Here is a 21,146-nt window from a genome sequence, read left to right as displayed (position 1 = left end):
GGATAGAATGCATCCAGCATGTCAAGGTAAGCTACAAATAACTTAGTTAATCCTTTCAACAAATATCTACTCAGGGACCTGAAAGCATTGGCAAAGGTGTAAATTCTAATTCTAAATTACTAAAGAATTTTACTCTTTTTTTCAATCCAAAGAAATCAATGAAGTTTTATCTATGTCGCTTGCACTGTGAATAATGAACTAAGACTCATCTGTTCATTGATTTTTTTAAAGGGGACTCAGCGGCCTAATATTTCACTTTCATACAATTCTGGGACTCAGAAAAGACTGAAATCAAAACTTAAAATAGCACTCCATAGCATCTTTCATCAGACCTCTTGCCTCCTAAACACTGAAACCCCAATTTGTAACACATGCTGTTGATAAAAATGTCTCCAAGCCCAAAATGAGACATCACAGTTATCTCTTCAGAAGACTCCCTTTCAGAGCCACAGGGGACATTAAACAACACAGGCTGAGCAGAACTCCTCTGGATGAGTAAACTAAACTTCATGTGTAAAATTGGTGTAGTGCCTAATTCCAAAAATGCAATCAAAATGAGTGCAAATATGAATGTCATGTCCGGGATGTTTATTTACGCTTTTAATCTCATGTGATCAATCTGCGTGCGACAATGCAGTGAAGTTGGAATCATTAAGCAGTCTTACCCAGACACTATTTATTAGACACTTCTCCATTACAGAGCTACAGTTAAACATATGATAAACCTGTGACTAAAAAAACAAAACAATGAAAGAAAAGTCTGCATAAATGTGCTTTGTACTGTAATTTAACACTACTGCAGATATTAAAACTCTCCTTTTTAATCAAGAATAAGCATGGAATTGAATTTAAACCTGCAGTTTTTGGGACATATTTCTATCTTACACAACTAACCAGTCTTTTAGTTGCCCCTCTCTGGAGAATGTTGCAACTCACTGCAACTCAAATGGGGTTTAGTGAAATGAGGGAAAAAACAAACAAGGATAATCCAGGACTTTCTATGCATGAAGGGTGTTAAGAGTCTTAAATTGAAACTGTTAGGGCTTTTAATTATACATTACATAATTATACAAGTAATTTGAGATTTCAGATCCAGCCTTTTTATTCTGAGAAGCAGACATGGAACGGGCACAAAAAAAAGAAGCAATTTGCTTGGCAGGGTGGATAAACTCACAAGAAAATAATAAATCCAACAGCTGAAGACCACCACAGCTGCTTTCTGTGTAAAACTGAGAATGGCATGTTGGAGAGACTCCCACACTGTTCTCACTGAAGCCTCAACACAAGTAGACGTTAAGTGGACTTAACACATTTTCCCTCAGGTGTGACCACTGGGTAAGCAGCCACTCTGTGGGTCTGAGGACATTATTCCAAGCCGACAGTTAAAATCAGTCAACCATGCAGAAGGAGTGTTCTTATTATTATAGGACAAGAGGGGCTCACTTTCTCCTCCTCCTAACTACTACAACATATTCAACCAGTGGCTGTTTATCCATTTTAGGTGTTGATTCCCTGGTTTCACTCTTTTTATTATTATTATTCATTGGGAATAACTTTCCGCTACAAAATTGTTTAGTAATCTATGCCAGTAAGGCTTGATTTGGTCATGTGCATGTCAAAAGGCAGCTAAACATTTTAAAAACAAACTAATTAAAATGGCTTTTTCAGGAATTTTTAACATAAAGATAAATTACGTGTCCTAAAACAGTAGTAGAATAATAAAATTCTGTTTAAACAATGTTTATAGTGAAGTGAAAAAGTATTTGCTCCCTTTCTGATTTTCTTCCATCACTTGTTTCAGATCCCAACATTGAATTAAGACAAAGAGAACCTCAGTAAACACAAAAAGCAATAAACGATCATTTCATTTATTGAAGGAAAAAGTGAAAAAGTAACTGCCGTCTTAGTTACTCACTTAACCAATGAACCAAAGTGACCTGATCATTGAATTTGACACAATCAGGCTTGATTACTGGCAGCCCTGTTGAATCTAATCATCGAACCTCTCCGGCTATGTGAAAGTTGGCTAAATGGTCTCAACAAAGTAGCACAGTGTGCCGGGATAAAAGTAAATTTCAGAAGAGATGAGAAAGAAAGATATTGAAATATGTCAGTCTGGAAAGAGTTTCCAAGCAATTTCTAAGGCCCTGGGACTCCAGCAAACCACAGTGAGAGCGATTATCTCCAATGATGAGAACCTGGAACAGCGGTGACTCTTCACAGGAGTGGCCGGCCGACCAAAATTCCTCCAAAATCGTATCGGCGACTCGTCCAGGAGGTCAGCATTCATGATTCCACCATAAAAAAGAAACTGTGCAATGGGATGGCACTGTATATGAATCCTTGCTACATACAAGGAAAATGGAGCTGTTTAGACATCTATATTTTCATACTTCATCAGTCACCTTTTCCTCCCTTTAAGTTCAGTGTGAAGCAGATCTTAACAACAAACGTATCTATAGTCAAAGACATGTGGTTTAAAGAAGAGTCATCTGTAACTCTTTCTTTTCAACCAAGCTAAGCTCATGTTTAACTGAGATGTTTGGACACATTTTGACCTGCAAATCAACAAATCTGTGCTTACTGGATATGATTAGAGTCTATAATAAACTTAATATAAACCATCAGTTGAATTTTACAAAAAAGACAATGTTCATTCTTAGGGTTAGAGGTAGCAATGCTTTGGTTATGGTTGTGTAGTGTTGGCTACACATACTTATTTTAAGTATTAATACTATGCTTTAGTATCAGTTTATTAGCCTTAATATGGATTAACAATAAGTCAAAAAGTCACACCTTATAGATTATGAGTTTAAATTATACTTTCTCTCTGAGTTGGACCAAAAAAAGCAAAGTGAGGGCAGGTGGTGAAGTTCGGTTGGCAGCCTGCAGTCAGCATATCTTGTCCACGTGAGACAGCTCTAATGAGATGAGTATTTTCACCTCAGCAGTGCCAGTGCACACAACATTTTATGGGCTTGGTTCCACGGGGTGCATTAAGAGGCTCTGGGTTTTTGGTTTGAATAATGCCTCACCTCAGTTCCCCACTACCTCCTCACAGACTGCAACAGCTCCTGTTGAGCACAGCGAACAACATAAAGATCTGTACAGCATGTGACCATCAAAATGTCACCGTGCCCCTTCCTCTGCCAGAATAATGTGCCTGTGGACCTTTTATTAGCAGCCGTGCTCCCTGCCATGGGACCTGTTATGTACTGTACAGCACTTCTTCCTTTGCTGCAGACCTAGGGCTGTTATTAGGCAGGAAATGTGCATTTTTAAATAGAGAGTGGACTGTATACTGTATGAAGACACCGCGGCAAAATGCCTTCTATTCAAGCAAGTCTCTCTTTGGTCTGTTTTGTCATTTGTTTAGCTCCAAAAAAGTTGTGACATTGTGCTTTCCTCTTCATCAATGAGGATTAAGGCATACTGAAATGTTTCCTGCCAGGAAACTGTCACATCTGTTCCTTGTCATGATCAGCCCTCCTTTCACTTCTTATCTAGCAGGCTGGAGAGAAAAACAAAAATGGCTGTCAAATCAGATTCAGCTCCTTAACTCAGTTATTCTGTGCCAAACAATTTTGCTTTGAACTTATAATTTACCATCAGCGATTCAATATGAACCATATTTGCATAAATGCCTCCCACACACGCACACAAATTACAGGACATATTGCTCCAAACACCAGGCAGTTAAAGGAGACCTTGAGAATGAAAGTACTGCATGAATGAGAGTCTGCCATCACCTTTCTTGGAAACTCACAGAAGAAATGCTCATTAAAAGCAATTTATTCAGCATCGCTGTAACATTTTGACAAATTCAAACTTAAAGACATTAAAAGCTTATTAAGTACACTCTTTTTTTCCCTTCAATAAGTTAATTGGTCCCAGATGAGCCCTGCTGTTGCTTTATCACTTTATGTCTTTTATAGGAGGACAGTCTTGACATTGGCCAGGTCCCACTGGAAAGGAAGAGAATCCATACATTGATAAACACAACCTGAGTGCTTTATCATTTAACAGCTGGTAAAAATCCCCCTGGAAGCAAATTCAAATTACTGCCAACATAAAGAAAATGAGTTCACGGTTCATTTTATGTCCTGGAGGGAGTAAATAAATTCAGACTGACAGATTTTCTTTTTTTTTTTCCCAATATATAACTTTATTTAAAATATTGTTACAATTTATAACTCTACACAACATTTTCAAACCTTTTTTTGCCTTTTTCTTATATTGGTTAGTAAACCCTCATGTGTTGTTTAAGATATAAAACTCTCAATTTTGTAGCCTAGTTTTGCATCAGGTGTTAATTGATGTCTTTAGACACTGACTCTCATTTTTGACAGCTTCAGTTTCATTGTGTAGTTAGCTAATACTCCATACAGCCATTGCCCACGCACAAAGTTAATGATCAACGGTGGCTCTAGCCTTGTACACTATAATTTCTCCAATCTTTATAATTTCTGTTTAAATAAATAAAGGTTTTGAGTTGGAGAAACAAGAGTGCATTTTGTCCAAGAGATATTCTCTTTTTCTTTTTAAAACAACTATTTACAGGTTATGCTGAAGACAGACAAACAAGGCTTAGGTTTTTAATTAATGTCACTGACTACTTGCCGTGGAAAAGCCCCGTGTTTTCAAAGCATTGAACAGAAATTAATTACACAAAGCTTAACACTTTTTAAAAACAAACACTTACATCCACCCCTCACGTTAGTCATGGGTAGGACATGTCAGCTGAAATGGGGAAAGCCAGCAGCTAATGCCCTCTAGAGTCGGACGCGTGTTCCAGAGGTCGACAAACATCAAGTCTACATAAAAGCGCTGATGATGAGACAAACGTAGCGGCTCTGACTGAACCAACAGCGTCAAAGGAAAGAGAACGACTGAGCAGCCTCATAAATGCCACTTTGAACACTGGACTCTGAGCCTGAAATGCCGTAGAATTTGAAGAGAAAAGATCTTACACAATGTCTGCCACTCAAACGATGTTATGGAAATCAGTGCTGATTTGGCACGAGACTCAGAAAACCAATGTGTTACTATAGCAACAGCATCATTTAGACGAGCATTCCAGTGGCGGTTCTGATGGACACGAACTTTCTGAACCTCACATGGACACATTAATTTTTTTATTCTACTGCCACCATGTTTGCTGTACCATCAGAGGTTTTTTTTTATCTGTTAAATCCTGTGTGAAATTCAAGCCTCTTTCTGTAAATATTCATTCACTCACACGCGAAGGCAGTCCAGCATCTCAGACACAAACACAGGTGGCCCCACAGCACAGCGTACACTGACAAACACAGGCCGACCATACAAAGACGTGCTATTTAACATTCCTGTCATCTCTCTGCTTTCACCTAAACACTGTTACTATGACATTTATCTCACCGACGGCCGAAACGGAGGACAACTGACAGGATGCACACCTGCCTGTGACTCTGAGACTGAGCGTAAGATGGCACCTGGCGCAGACGAGACAAACCGAAACACAAAAATATAAAAAAAACTGCAGCTTTCTAAAAGCCTATTCACAGCAGCATGAGCCACAGGGACAGAGAACAAACATCAAACAGTAAAAAACACTGCTTTGAATACATTATTGGGAGGAGTGAGTCAGTTGGCTGACAGGAATAAAAGGAACAGAGGCTGCACTGAGCGTGTTGAGCCAACGTGGTGCTGCCACGGCAACCACATCCCCCTGTGATGATGGGGAGACCAACCTGGAGACCAGAGGACAGAAAAGCTCACACACACAATCACTCAGCCTCTATCTGCTTCTCCTTCTACATCTTATGAAGGAAAAAAAAAAAGAAACATCATGCTTGAACAACTCCAATTCGTATGTCATCCATCTCTGAATTGGCTATTACTTTGGCTGTCAAAATGACCATCCAGCAATCTGCACATTGCAGTTTCATTCTCAATCCAGCTACCTGTGGTGTGTGTGTAAAACACACAACATGCTACTACAGTATGGTATGTATTGCTATAGTCTGTCTTATAACTGAGGTTTGCCCTCAGAGTCAACACAGGATGACAAATAACAAAACATCTTACAATGTTGCACTTAACAATTTTGTCAAACTGTAAACAGAGTAGCAGGGAGACAGGGATGTGTGTGCGTTATGCAGAAAAAGCATGTGACGGGCTGTGAATGTTAGCGAGACAATAAGAGACGCCTCCCATTTGTCTCCATCTGTCTGGCGTCTCCGCTGTCGTACAGATACAAAACCCCATCTTCATTTGCCTGCTCTCAAACCGACAGCTCATCAGACACGTCCAATCACAGCCTAAAAGCTTATCAGCAATGTCAATGATAAACATAGAGGACACACACACCCACATACATATGCACGCACACATGCTCCAAGGTAAGTGACGGAAAGCAAATTATGACTAAACCTAGGCATGAATTAAACATTTTATTGACCTGAAAGCTATGCTCAACTGTAAAAAAAAAAAAAAAAAAAAAATCTTTTAACAAACTGAAATTTGAACTTGTGCTCTAAAAGTCAGTGTGAATAAAAAATAAACCAACATCACTCTCAGTTTTGGGTTTTTGGTCGCTTGCCAGAAGGCGAAATGAAGCACAAGAATGAGTCTGTAATAAATCGGCCGAGGTAAAACTACTAGCCTTTTACGCACATTGTCTCAAATCAGGAGCATTTTTGTCTGCATGTAAGTGTTTTAAATCTACAGAAAGAAAAACATGTTATCTTAGAGTGAAAAAAAAACTGAAATGCTCAAAAACAAACAAAATCTGTGTTAATTGTAAATCATATGTAATGTGCATACACACACACAGCACTATTACTGTACTCGTTAAGGTGCAGTAAGAGCTGATGGTTGTGGTTGCAGTCGCCAACTTTATGCTCAGTACAACAAACACGCTCGCACACACACCACCTGTCCTCCTGACGTGGTTAATGGACAAACTGCAGTGGAGTGATACTTCTGGATGAGTTACAGAGCCCGAGGGATCACTCTATAAGAAGCTCTGAGAAGATTTCTATTTCTGCTCAAAACCTATGACTAAATCTGTGTTAAACTCTGCTGCTCTCTGCTGCCTGTTCAGTAAACTGCAGCTCAACAGACGTACACTCAAAAACGCTCCTGTCTGGTCCTCATATTCACAATCTGTCAGATTCCTCATGCAGAATGTGTGCCATTTCAAACACATCAACGCTTTGGCCCATCAACCTTTTGTTCAAGAGATCATCCCTGCACAGAGCTGAGAATGAGAAAGCCTCTTCCACTCAACTTCTAGGCTCTGCAGAATCACCACAATAAAACACTTGCGAGGGGGATAAACACACACACACATTCACGGCAGATTGCCAACATTTGTCATTCTGAAGTAGCGTGGGTTGGACCACAAGACAAGGTAAAGAATGGAGATTAGTTAGAGTAGCTTGAATGCTATTCAGTTAGTGTTTCATTGTGTTAGATCAAGAAACCAATTATTATAGCTCTTATATTAATCTATATTTTATCAGAAGTAAGATTGTTAAACATACACATAATTATGGACACGTCCCCCCCTCCCCCGCCCCAACATCCATTTTCAGTTAGTTACATTTGTAACAAAGAAATAACACTTCTGACCTTACAGATAGAAAACATAATTTTTGTGTTAATGTCCATCATCAGTGTAAAGCATGATTTTGCTTTCTTTCTTCATCACTACCTGTTAAAGAAGTGAAAACCCCATTTTCTGTATCCCTCCCTTCTTATTTTCATCTCAGCTCAGTTCATCAGACCAGGGCCACTCCGAGGGCTTTGGACGGAGCCAGTCGTGTTGGGAGGACCCAACCGTCACAATCGGATCCCGCGTCAGCTCCCTCGTCAAGTAGCGATTCAGTGCGGTGCTCCCTTCACGCAAAATGGTGCCGCTGCTCTGTGGTGACCCTGACTGGTCACACACTGTATGTACTGTATGTGTCGCGTCTCAACCAGTGGCAAGAATTTGCTCGTGTCCTGCCTCATATCACAGGGCGGATGCAAGGAGGAAAACAACAGACACGCTATGGAGATCTAGTAAATGACATGAAAGTTGGCTTTTGTTTATTCTCCTTCATTGCTCTTCTTGCTGTGTGTATCCCTGGGGTCGTTTAAGTGTGACTATTCCAATTTCCCAAATAGGTCACTTCCAGTATGTTTTTCGGGGCATGGATCGCCTCAGTCTGTCACTCAGTTCTGTGTTTGTCGATGGGCGCTCTCTGGGGTGGCTGTGATGATGCAAGTGGACCAGTTCTAGTTTCAGTGATGACGAATGGTTTTAGGAAGTTGCAATCTCCCCCCCTAGGTGGCGCCATCCCTTCTGCTGTGTCTCCAGAGGAGGCAGATACTCTGAAACACAGAGAGACGGTTCAGGGAACAAGTCTGAATGATGTTTTTTTTTTTTTTTCGCACATCATGTGACTTATAAAAATGCTGCCACAACACAACACAGATAAGTCAGTGTCCCAGCAACAGTGTGACTAAGAAACTTCCCTGAATGTCTACTATGCTTCAAATTAGTGATTATGATTCTACAAGTGCCTCTGTGGCATGCTCTCGCCTTTGCCTTTTATCTGGATGTCCTCAACCTTCTCAGCTTTGTCCATAGCTCATTATCTGCCTCCGTTTGTGTAACTCCAAAGTATCCTTACTCATCCTCATGCCTCGCAGTTGCTTGTCTGCATACTTGTATGGCTGTTCTCGTGCTGTCTCACATGAGGAAAACAGTTTCAACTTCCCCCTTATGTGTGGGCCTCTTGGAGATGGCACTGATAACGTGTAGTATCTATTCTGCATACTTTTTTTTTCTCCGTATACAAAAATCAGTGTATGTCTTCTCACAGTAATCTGATAGCACTGGAGGGGAATTTATTACTCCTTACTTAAGTGCATTTTGAAGCTCTGGCACACTGCCAACAAAGTGCAGCTTTTTCTCTCCTTTGTAGTTGAGTTATGATGCCATAGGAGCTGCACAAAAGATATAATAAAACAAAACAAATGTGTGTGAATGCACCCTTTCTAGGGCAGGGTGTAATTTAATGTCACTGAACTAAAGTTACTTACTAACTAGTAAATGTTCACGTATATTTTTGCCTTTAATACACAGACATAAAATAATGTGGCATACTTGAAATCCTCTCCCTGCCCTTGCCCTTTTAGTTTTTGTCAAATAGGAAATTTCTGCATAATTCATGGTGCTTGATGGCCGAGGCCATTCAAAGTACCACTCAGCACCACATCTGAATACATATCTCCTCATGATTTGCCCCAGATAAAATCTAGCCGTTTATCCTTTAGTGCTGGTGCTTTGTTGTGTGTTACAAACAATATTATTGCTTTGTATTTAGGGCAACAAATATGGCAAAAACTGCTTACCATTGTTGCTGCAGTTTTTGTTGTCTTTGTCAGATGCCTCTTCCTCAACCTGACAGAAAAGAAATCAATACATGGCAAATATAAAATTAATAATTTAAAACAAAGGCCTGAAGAAAACACAAATCTAATAATAAGCTAAGTTTAGAATTTCAGACTGGAGTCCTGTGCTTCCCAGAATGAAAGAGGAAAGGAGTGGTCCTTACCTGTTTCCTCCACTTCAGCTCACAAAAGACCCGCTCAAAGCACTCATGCATGTAGTTAAACTGAGAGAAAAAAAGCAAACACAATTGTTATTCGGCCTTCCAATATAGCACAATCAGACTGCAAGCTACTTTTTATTGGCTGCTTCTTCTGTGTACTGCTTTGTGAGGAAGTGTGTTGACTATCAAATCATATATGTTAGTGGATTATATTACATTCTTTTAAAAATCACATCTGTTACTCTAAAACTGAGAATTCCAACAAAGCAAAAATAAATACATAAGCACAATAAAAACAATATGCAAAACGTGTCCAACAGAGAACCAAAGGAAACCCTGCTGGGCGACACAGCTATGATAAATGTCAATAAAAAAACCTCATCACAGCCAACAAATGTAAAGCCATACAATGGAAAAACAAACAACCACCTACACTGGCTAGATGGACTAATGAATTAGCGTATGCCAAATCAAAATATAATGTATAACCTGAAGTGTAAGCCTGAGTCCACAAAATAGTAATCCTATTATATTCATATAAAGTATCGAATTGAATTGTGTGTGTGTGTGTGTGTGTGTGTGTGTGTGTGTCGGACAGTTGCTTTATTTTATCCCCTCCTGCAAATGTCTAGTTATTTTTGTTTGTTATTAATTCCTTTTTCTTTGAATAGGTACATATTCTGTATAAATCAGCAGTCAGGGGTGGGTGGAGGGACAGGAGGGATGTGTTTTGGGGTGTGAGGGGCGAATGGTGAATGGAGAGAGGGAGGGGTGGGTTGATGAGGCATCTATGGGAATATATTTTTGTACATTGTTGCATTATTGACCTCCAGGGCTGCTATGTTACAAAATCAATAAAGATAAAGTTGGGGGGAAAAAACCAGCAGTGCATGTGTGTGTGTGTGTGTGTGTGTGTGTGTACACTCACATAAGGAGTGAAAATCTTGACCCAGCGAGGTTTCTTCTCTCCTCTGGCGTATTCAAAGCAAAAAGCCATCCCCTCCTCATCGGTGTCCCAGCGCTGCATCTCTGCCCACTCAAAAGCTATCACCTGGTTCTGAGGGAGAGACAGAGTTTACAGTTAGGTAAGCCCCATGCATACATAGGCATATACATTGTTTAACTTAACATTGATTTGATTCACAATTCAGTATCTGGAAAATCATTTTAGGAATGGTTTGATTTTATTATACAAAGTAACCCCATAAGTGTATATCCAATAAATAATCATTATGTTTAATAACGAAACACCATATTTTTACCAAATGGTTTACTAAACCCATGTTGCCGTACAAAGTGATGAGCTACTTTATCAAACTAGCACAGACAAACGCTCACCTCCAGCGTGCCATCCTCAGTACAAGCGTGCAGCTTGAAGTGATTGATGCTGATAGCTGTGATGACGTGTCCCTTCCTCCTGGAGTCACAGGAGCAGTGGGGGAACGCCACCTCATTGTAGCCCTCACATGTCCGCAGCAGACTCAGGTACTAACAGACAAGTATTATAGAGCAAATACTTTAGTCACCAATACTATAAGTAACCAGGATATGGTAAGATTATTTACAAAATCCCAGTTAACAAGGAGTTTGGGTTGTGACCAGAGTTCAACTACATTACTGTACCAGTAATTGGTAATTATTTCAGTTTATGACAAACATTGTTTCATGATTTGATACTGCTGCGACATTTTTGAGTGACTGAGTGGACGGATTCTGTGGTGGGAGAGGACACAGTTTGAATTAAAAAGAATAAGCCACTGTTAAGCTGTGAAAACTGATTTGCCCTATAAATATAATGGAGTTAACAGAGTTATAACAATAAAAATGAATGCAGTAATAGTTTCAGTCAGAATTTGGACCAGATTATTTTGGAAACAAGATGTAAAACTGTGAGTAATAATGTCTCCTTTAGCCCCACTACACTGCGATATCACTACATTCACATTGTTTGTTTCATGCAAATTCAGACGTAAAGCAAATGGTGTACGGTAACCAAATATCTTGGTTTCTCTACCATGTCCCTGGTCCCGATGAAGCAAACCAGGTTTCTTGTTTGCATGAACATTTCTGAAATCAGATACTGCCTAACATTTTACATTACCCAATTTCCCTCCGGGGAGTAATAAAGTCTATCTATCTATCTACTTGGAACAATCAGATCACTGAAGCACATGTAAGCCAGTGTTGTTTTTACATTCATTTATCTAAAGTTGCCCTTTAAAAGCTTGGCAATCTTGTGCTGGGTGGCTACATAGTTGTAAATGGAGGTTACACACAGAAACACTCAACACACGCCACTTTCAGTTAATGTTCTACAAACATCAGTATAAACTCAATGGCTTTAATTCTGTTCACACCAAAGAGGGCTGTATTAGGGTTTCTGACTTTTCTGTCCATTTTTGTTTGGTAATGTTTTGGTGATGGCTCTGGTCAGCAGGCAAAAAGTGTAGTCAACCCAATCTCCTCCCTGAACAAAGAGTGGTCTGTGGGACTGACCGTGGCCATCTTGCGCTGCTCTGCCAGCTTCTGCAGCTGGTAGGATTTGTCCTCTGTTTTTATGAATCCCTTCTTCACATCTTCCAATGCCTAGACAGAAAGGGGGTGGGGAGGATGGGGGGTTGGGGTGGCATTAAGAGATGCAACACCATTTATCATTTGTGGTCAATGGACAAAATAATCAGCCATTAAAAACATTTAACAAAACACTTATGAACTAAGTTGAACCAATGACAGCAATAACCTGGTGTACACACTATTCCTATATTCAATATTTAACCGTGGAAATGACATTGCGACAGTGTGAAAGGAGTCACTTGTAATGATGAACCTACAGAGAATTACCACCTGAATTATGACCTGATCACCTCAGATTCACAGAGCTTTCTAGAGTTTTACCTCATTATTTAGCTGTCTGGCCTGCAACTTCCATGTTTTGGTTAACTCTCACCAATCTCCAAGCGGTGTTTTCAGCTGCACCTGTCAGCTGTTTTCAGTGAAAAATCTCTAAAAACCACTGTACTCTCAGTACTCTCAATACTCTCTCCAAAGCAGCAGACAGACACAGTTAGAGAATAGCTTGTGAACTTAGTGGAGAATTTAGCAGCTAAAAGAGGCAGATATTTTCCTCAAGAGTTGGAGACTGAGCTAAAAGGTGAGAGGATATTGGACTTACATTGGCCAAGTGGCTACAAACAGGACTCCAAATCAATGGTAATGTTGCTCCATAATAACTGGAATGGTTATTGCAGGTTTGGTATTCTGGATAGGTTTGTTTTCAGAAGTGCACATACCTAGATGTGGTGATGTGCTGACTTTACTTGTATAAATCACTTTAATGAGTCACTGCTGAAACTCACATGCCTTAAACGCTTCAGGTAGTGACCTTTGTTGGTCAGCAGACAGCCCATAGGCTGCTGCTGCTATGGCTATTTTTAGCGCATTTGCATTAGAGGATTATTTTTTCCATTTTACAATTTATACTTCAAAAGCTGTACAAAAGTTTTGCTGGCTTGTAGAATATCATGCTTCTCTGGTTTTCTTGTAAGTACATACATACATAAATACATACTTACATAGAAGCACTAGACTATTGGGACTATTTAGGTAGTAGTGTGATATTTTGTTTAGGATATGATTATCACAGTTACAATAATCATTGTCCAACACACTCCCAGCTGGCAAGTACAGGTCTTATGAGTACGGCACTCATAATAATCTCTATATAATCCTATTACAAAAGCCAGAGCAAGAGCAGATTTATAACAGTACAAATAATTAACTAGACTGAGAACTTGAAGATTCAGATGTCAGTATATGTAATTAAAAGTAAAAGAATAGAGTAATACAGTAAATTTCTCTGATTATGGGAGAAATTATCTATAGCCATAAAATGCTGACACGTACAACATTTTAACAGTTTCAAAAGGAGTACATAAACTCTTGAAGAAAAAAAGTCCAGAAGATCAAATTTTGTGCTGAGTTCCGTTAAGTCCACGGCAAGTGGGATTCAATTATTGTTATTACCTGGTGAAAGCAGTAGTGCAGTGCCAGCGGGTTGTCTCTTAGCAACTCCTCCTCCTGGAAGCTGAACAACCATTTGCGGAGCGCCAAGCAAGTCCCCGGCACTGCCGATGTGTAATTCTGCACATAAAGCTTGTGGGGAAACTCATTAGGTGCCAGCTTCCGCACTGCAACAAATAATAGAAAGGAGAGGGATAAGGAGGGGGATGAAAAGCAGTCTGTTTATTCATTAAAAAAATTCTAGCCTGTACCAAATTACTTGCCCTTGCTGTCCAAACCTGCACACATACCCCTAGGCCCAATAAATTAAGCTCACCAGTGGGATGACACAGGTCTTTATTTAGAAAACTAGTGGCCATGTGATGAAGTCATCCGAGACTAGGCTTTTAAATTAAACACATGAGAATATTTGAATTTCACTTTGAAACACTCATACACATTGATTATACAAACAGTTCTTACCAAAGGAGTGGTTGATGACTTCAAAAAGGGCAAAGTAGCTCGCCATAATAGTGTCCATTCCCACCTTCATCACTAACGCCTGCAGGAAGACCAGTACAGAGTCACTTATGTAAGGAAAACATTGGTTTAAAAATTCTTGATGGGACAATGAACTGTACAATATTATTGTATGACAGCAACATCCCAGATGTTCTGTGTTCTTACCTGGTACACCTGGTCTGTGGTGCTGTTCTTGCGGACTCTGACGGAGATGGTGGTCTTATCTGGCAGGGCTATCCGCAGTTCTACATCTGTCACTCCATTGTAGTTCTGCAAAGCAAAGTAACACATAATGAGAACAGCTGTTGGGCTGCATTTACTCGTGTGTGTGGATTAACAAGGGTGTGTGCCAGCTTGTATGAGGGCATATGTATGTGTTTCTTTTGTATTACTGTGAGGTACTTCAGGACTTTAAAACAACAAACAAACAAGACATAACTAAACCAGAACTCCTATCCTAAACCTGTTACAAATCCTAATCCTACTAAAGTACTGGATTAATTCAGTAGTACTGCATTTGTCTCTGCTGCCGTCATTCCTCAAAACACTAGGAAGGAACTGCAATTAACTATTTGATTGTTTTGGCTCTCCCATTTAAACTCCATACTAGCAGTCATGATGGGCCACCAGCTACTCACAAGTAATTAAACTCAACTGCCCTAACTGCTGACGCTTGTTTATGGCAAATAGCCTACTTTGTTTTTTTTAACTGAAAGACTGAAGATTGAGAAAGATGTACCAAAAAGATGAATTCACCAAAATCCTCTTGAAATAGCTACAGATACAGAATATAAAATAATCTATTATCATCTATTAGAGAAGCAAAATGTTAATCTAACTTTGGAGAACACAGTAGACAGTATAATAAACAAGGTGCTGTGCAGATGCCTTGCCTTACAAGACACAAGTTATACAACAAAGATTTGCAGAAAAACCTTCCCCAGTCAAAAGGTTCAGGTTTCAAAAGCTCAGAGTCATAAGTCAAATAAAAATAGCTGCATCTAAATTTAGAACAATTCATATCAGAACAACAATAAATGGTGCATACCTCATCTGATTCAGAGAGAAACTCCTGCATGATGTCACTCTCCCCGATCACCCGCACAGAGCAAACTAGAGACAAACAGAGACAGAGAAAGATGGAGGCAGAGAGAAGTTAGCGTATATTAAATAAACAAAGGGCAGCTAAATGTTACTTTGCCTGTATCCTGTGTTCAAGTATTTTTCGTGTACAGTGGAAAATTGATCACAGCCAAAGCTTGGCCTTTTTTCTATTCTAACTACATGATCTCTGCTTGTATACATTTAATTATTGCTTCTTTTGGTACGTATGGCTATTATGGATTATTGTCTGCTTGAATGTCAGCCTTTGAAAATGGAGCTGCAATTCTTCTCGAATGGATTGGTAACAGAAAAGCCTTTTGTCTTTGCCCATGTTGAAAATCAACACACAAGGAGGGGGTTTATACAGCAGTGACCTTCTTTCCAAAATCAGCCTACCTCGCTCGAGATATTCCTCCAGGCCTCTGCGGCGTGCATCGAGCTGCTGTTCAGACAGGGAGAAGGGCCATTTACCAGGAAGCTTTGGGAAGTTGAAGTTGGAAAACTCCCTTTTTAGGTTCTGGTGCAGGATGGCAAACTCCCGATAGCGCTTTGAGCACAGCTGTCTACCTGACATATACACGTTGTACACCTATGTTCATTGAGACAGAGACAGGACAGACAGACTTAGTACATTAGAGTAGAAGGAAGGTACGTTTACAATCAAGAATTGTTCTTTTTTTTCAATACCACCATTGGAAAAAAGACACGCTTGAGGGAAAAATGTAAGATAATGTTTCAAATCAGCACTCACCACAAACCTCTCGGAGTGCTGCTCTACATGTTTGTATGTGGGAATTGAAATGGGCACTGCCTGCTTATCACTGTAGTCATAGTTGGGTTGGATATCCTCTCCTCCCTCCAATCCATCAGCCTCCTGAGCTGGAACAGACAGCACAGCCAGAACCAGCTCCTTCTCCCCTGCACGGATCAGGTCCACCACCTGCTTATGGGTGGCACCTTCCACACTCACCCCATTACTGGAAGGAAAGGGAGAGCAAGAGGAAGGGGATGATTCAACTCGCTGCACACAAAGGGAAGAAGATTAAGCCCAGACCAGAGCAGGGCTTGACTCAACTTTTACAATGTTGCTATGGTGTGACAGTTTTGAAATATTTCAAAAGGATTTCTGGTAAAAAAAACAATTCAGGATGGACTGTTTCAACTCATTCCTCTCCTGATGCCAATTCCAAAACCTCAACTCAGGATCTCTCACAGTATCAAATACCAATCCAATACTGGTGCTCTCTTTTTTCCTCCACATTTAAAATCCAGTGACTAATCATCTTTATGGAAGGTAACATGAGGCCAGGAACAACTGTGGCACAAAAGACTGAGTTTTTTGACCCGCTGTGACCGAATGAATGAAACTAATAACATAAACAATGAATTTCATAATGACTCAGATAAAGAAAAGTGTATTTAATGTGGACTGTTCGTGTGTCAGACCATATCCGACCCACTCATTAATAATAATGAAACATTTCACCCTTGCAGGTGTGATGGCGTGTGGCAATATCAGAGCATTTTGTCCTTCATTGATAAGCACAGTGTTTGGAGTGCTGAGTAACCAGGTCATCTCTTATGTCTCCCTTTCCTTTGGTGCTGTGAGACACCTCCCTTCTTGGCTTTGCCGAGGCCAGATGGCACCAGCATCAGGTGTCTCTGCTAATCTTCCTATGAGAAACAGCGGGACAGACACAGGAAAGAAGGGAGCACGCCACAGCGCGAGCATAGGCCTGTCCACTAGGTCCAGTTTTATAAAACCTCATGTCATTATTATCTAATGTACACAGAGAGCAAAACAAGTTCCTGTTTTAATTCAATTTCTTTCTGGTTACTAAGAAAGAACAAACCAGATGCCGTCAGTTGAGTCAGAAAATGAATAACAAGCAGCATTGTCCTCTTTCCTTGTTCATAAAACAGTAAAGGTAAAATGCTGACATATGACATACTTAACCGGATGATTCTTTTGCATTTATGCAAAAAAGGTCAAGCTGGTTAATAAGTCACATGATAAGCACTGGTCCTGTCATGTGACCAGAGAGAAATTACAGTGTTAAAATGGAGAAAACCTTTTTGATGCCTCAGCAAGTAGAAGTAGTCAAGTGTTCCTCATTTTCAGTATCTCTTCTCCCTTATTCTAACTTTAGCCTCTAGTCAAGTTCACAATAATAAAGCAACATGTTTTAACTGCTCAAGTCCTTACAATAAGCCCTCTGCCAGGCCACATATACACATGGATGCCTAAAAAAACCATAACTGTAGTAACTTTACATAGTCAACATTAAGTTCTCCTACATTTTGCAGCATTTACCCTTAACAAGGGCCGAGGCTACCATGGTGGGAGAAACACTGATAGTTAGATTAACCATGACATTATCAGAAATCTGAGATAATAAACAGAATGAGGCTCTGTGGGGAAATCATGTATCTATAAAATTAACTATTATATCTGTTAAAAGTTCACACAAATCTCCCCTAGGGCTAACAGCTCATTTGCCCCCAGACTTTTTAAAGTTTGACCAAACAAACTCTACAAGATGTCTTCAAGACCAAATCATGCATAACAAAACCACTCAGCTACACTGATCGGGATAAAGGGCAAAAACAACAGATACATAATACCATCACAAGTAAACATCACGCCTGTCGTGAAAGCCACACACCATAATGATGTTGAATTTGAGTGACAACTCTGCCATCCACTGAATTCAGCCAGGGTCACAATTGACATCCCTAATATTATGCATATGACACTGCAATGTCAACAAGGCTGTCAATTAAATCCCGTCCTTACAACCGTGCTCAAAACAGTCACTGCGCAAAGGGGCTAGCCAAACAAGACGTTATAGCTACCTGGGTCGCTAGCTAGCTAAAGCTAATCAACATGCACAGCCTGTTGTCCAACTTATGTAAGCTGGTTAGCTTTCTAGTTACAGCTAACTCACTAGCGTTAGCGTCATGTAGCTACATCCCCGAATGTGTGGTTATCTACGAATGGCCGTAAACTGAGAGGAATTAGTGTTTTACTACGTAAAAAGGACACTTTTGTTGTCATAACAGACAGGTGACGTGCAGCTTTATACCTCGAAAAAAAAAAAAAAAAAGTGGCTAACGTGAAAACACACACACGCTTGAAATTGGATCAACACGGGCTAAAGTGGGGAGCTAGCCTTTGCAATGCTAACTACCTGGCTTAAATGAAAAGGGTAGAGGCTGACTTACACCTCCAGGATCCGGTCACCCTTCGCTATCCCGGCTCGGTCTGCCGCACCGCCGGGCAGAACAGCGCTGACATGCTGAAGAGGAGCGTACAGTTCCCCGTTGATGCTCCGGAGCTGTCCTCCTTCGCTAACTTGACCGCGAACATTGAAGCCGTATCCGGACTCCGACTTCACGATCCTCACCGTCCGCGGTCCTGACGTTACCATGGTCGCGATCTGGCCCGCGGTGCTCGCGGACGAACCGACGACCGGACCGTTACGGGATGCGGAAGGTAGAGTCGACCGAGTTTCATCGCCTTCTACATCCGCCATCTTATCCACAGGCCCTAGCCCCCACTTCCAGTCGGTGTCTTCTAGCAAATTCAAAACAACACTCGGGCTCTGTCCGTCGGTAACGTAACGTTAGCGCCACAGACCGAGTCTGTTGTTGATAACCCGCCCCTCGGTGGCGTCACGAGACACGGCCGAACAACGTGACCTCCCGGAAGCGTCACCGAGAGGCAGCTCTGTTCTAACTTTTTAATGCGAGGTTACTCTTCACTTTAAGCTGTAGGGTTAACTATTTATTCTGTTGGACACTTAAAATATAATATAGAAGTATTTTATAGAAATATTTTTAAAAAGTTCAAATGTAAAAAATTTAAAATGTAAAAATGTGTTTGAACCCCCTCAAATACATTTTATTCCTCTTATAATTTATCATTTAATAATAATAATTGTTAAAAAATACCATAGCTTATCTTCTCAAATTGAGTATAGTCTTACAAAAATGATTATCTATCTGTATGGGGGCTGTTAACTATCTAAATTATTATGAAACAATACAGAAACTAGGTAGATTTCCCTTTAAAATCACCTTTTAATCCCAGAAAAATGCTCTGTTTCTCTGTACACTCATCCACCTTCATTGGGGCTTTTCCTCACTGATATGCTGCCTTGTGAACTGTTTGCCAAACACTGATACCATGCTTTGTTTCACGTTATCTTGTGTAATCCATGTAAACAAGGACGGGCAATCATGTGCAATAGAGGTGCTGATTACTCATTTTGAAAACAGAGAAGGAGAAGTGATGTGTGAGGGAAGTCACCTGCTGTAGTATATGTTTGGAATGAAAACTTGCAGGTTGTCAGCCCTCAGGGCGTGATTACTCATGCCAAAATACATGACGTTAAAAGAATATTGGTGTATGAGCCATTTCTATCTACAGGGGCTGCAGTTCCTCTTCCACACAGCCATGTTGAACCACCATATTTTACACCTTTTTTATTAGGATTTTTGTATATATAACACTTATATCTAGAGAAATACAAATGCCTTTTATAGAGGGGAAAAAAACGTGTGGGTTTTTTTTTTTATAAAGAAGTGAGCACTGGGTTACCACCACTTACCACTTACATGTACTGTTATTAATGTACTTGAGAAAGGGGCCCCAGACCTTGAAGAATGCGTTGGACCTTGCTTGGAGAGAGAGTCTTATTTTCTCCAGCTTAAGAAAACAAAGCACCATCTTGAATCCAATGCACATGTGATGGTGGTTCAGGAAATATTTCTACAGTAGCCCAGAATGGACAAACCAAACACTGGCTCTAGAAAGGTTCTTCCATATTTTTTTCGAGTTTCGCAGCCACCGTAGTTTCTATTGCTGCTTAATCCTACACACTGATCCTTTAAAGAAAATCCAAATTATTTTAAATCAGTGATAGATATTATTTTTTTAAAGTAAGAGTAACAGTGAAAAATACTTAATTTAAAGCTAAAGTCATATTCAGAATCCTTATTGACAACTATGAGCAGAAATGTATGGATATACCACAAATAAAAGCATTGATTTGCATGTGGTAATCCATAGTTGTGGAGTTTAACTAAACATGCTATTCATCCATCCACTTTCCCTCATCAAGGCAGCCTATTGTGATATACATGAGGTGAGAGGCAGGGTCACCCAGGTCAGGTTGCCAAGCCTCTCACATGGCGCTAACACATACAGACAACTGCATTCACAGTCACATCTAAAGGCAATGTAGAATTTACAGTTCATCTAACCTGTGTTTCTTTAGACTGTGCAATAAAACTGGGGCACCTACAGGAAAGCCATACACAGAAAAACATGCAGACGTACATATGGAAAACCTTCAGCCAGCCAGATCACGTTTAAACCTGATTATTTTTATTTTTTAGTTATTTTTGTTTTGCATGTAAAACCTAATTTTGCCAGGTAAAGTTACAGTAGGCTATCTTAAAACCTTCCTTAAAGGAAGACAATGTAAATTTTGCTGAAACCCACTGTGGCCAGAAACTACAATTACAGAATAATAGTGAACGCTAAAACATATAGTCATAGTAATGTTGCTTATACAACAACATCTAACATATGACGTTTGCTAACATTAGCAGTCATTAGCCTTTGACACACCAGAAGGCTGTAACAGAAAAAAGAGTGTATTGTATTAAGCAGGTCTGCGTTTTGTTACCTATGAATTTAACATTTAATTTGTGACAGGGGTATTGTGTTATTTCTCCTTTCATTGCTTTAAATAGAGTGCTTTTGTAAATGTATTCTGTTCCTTCCAGCTCTAGATGTGATTGCATCTGTGACATCCTTCCCTGAAGTAAACCCAGCACTAAGATTTAAGGCACGAAAGCCAATATTGTCACAAATATTGGTCCCCGGAAATATGCAGTGACACATAAAGTGCAGAAGTCAAGTGTCTC

General features: G+C 40.0%; 1 protein-coding gene across 1 annotated transcript; it reads right to left on the bottom strand.

Moving 5' to 3' along the window:
* Positions 1-3,776: 3,776 nt before the first annotated feature.
* snx27a (sorting nexin 27a) lies at positions 3,777-18,880 on the bottom strand. The gene is made up of 13 exons (XM_051390003.1): positions 18,435-18,880; positions 15,961-16,186; positions 15,606-15,798; positions 15,154-15,218; positions 14,271-14,375; positions 14,067-14,145; positions 13,608-13,771; positions 12,081-12,170; positions 10,923-11,072; positions 10,513-10,641; positions 9,588-9,647; positions 9,385-9,433; positions 3,777-8,358 (listed from the first exon to the last, which is right to left on the bottom strand). The coding sequence occupies exons 1-13, from the start codon at positions 18,743-18,745 to the stop codon at positions 8,288-8,290; spliced, it is 1,692 nt and encodes a 563-aa protein (XP_051245963.1). The 5' UTR covers positions 18,746-18,880; the 3' UTR covers positions 3,777-8,287.
* Between the last annotated feature and the right edge of the window lie 2,266 nt (positions 18,881-21,146).

This window comes from Dicentrarchus labrax, unplaced genomic scaffold (genome assembly GCF_905237075.1).
Source record: "Dicentrarchus labrax unplaced genomic scaffold, dlabrax2021, whole genome shotgun sequence".
Taxonomy (NCBI): Eukaryota; Metazoa; Chordata; class Actinopteri; family Moronidae; genus Dicentrarchus; species Dicentrarchus labrax.
The sequence above is the reverse complement of the archived record's forward strand: the minus strand, read 5'-3'. Positions and strand labels throughout refer to the sequence as shown.

Excerpts from the sequence above, each read along its gene's own strand:
- snx27a (XM_051390003.1), bottom strand. The coding sequence starts at position 18,745 with ATGGCGGATGTAGAAGGCGATGAAACTCGGTCGACTCTACCTTCCGCA. Across the intron at positions 10,642-10,922 it reads CTGAGGATGGCACGCTGGAG|AACCAGGTGATAGCTTTTGA; the intron begins GTGAGCGTTTGT and ends TCTCTCCCTCAG. Across the intron at positions 9,648-10,512 it reads TCAAGATTTTCACTCCTTAT|TTTAACTACATGCATGAGTG; the intron begins GTGAGTGTACAC and ends TTTTTCTCTCAG.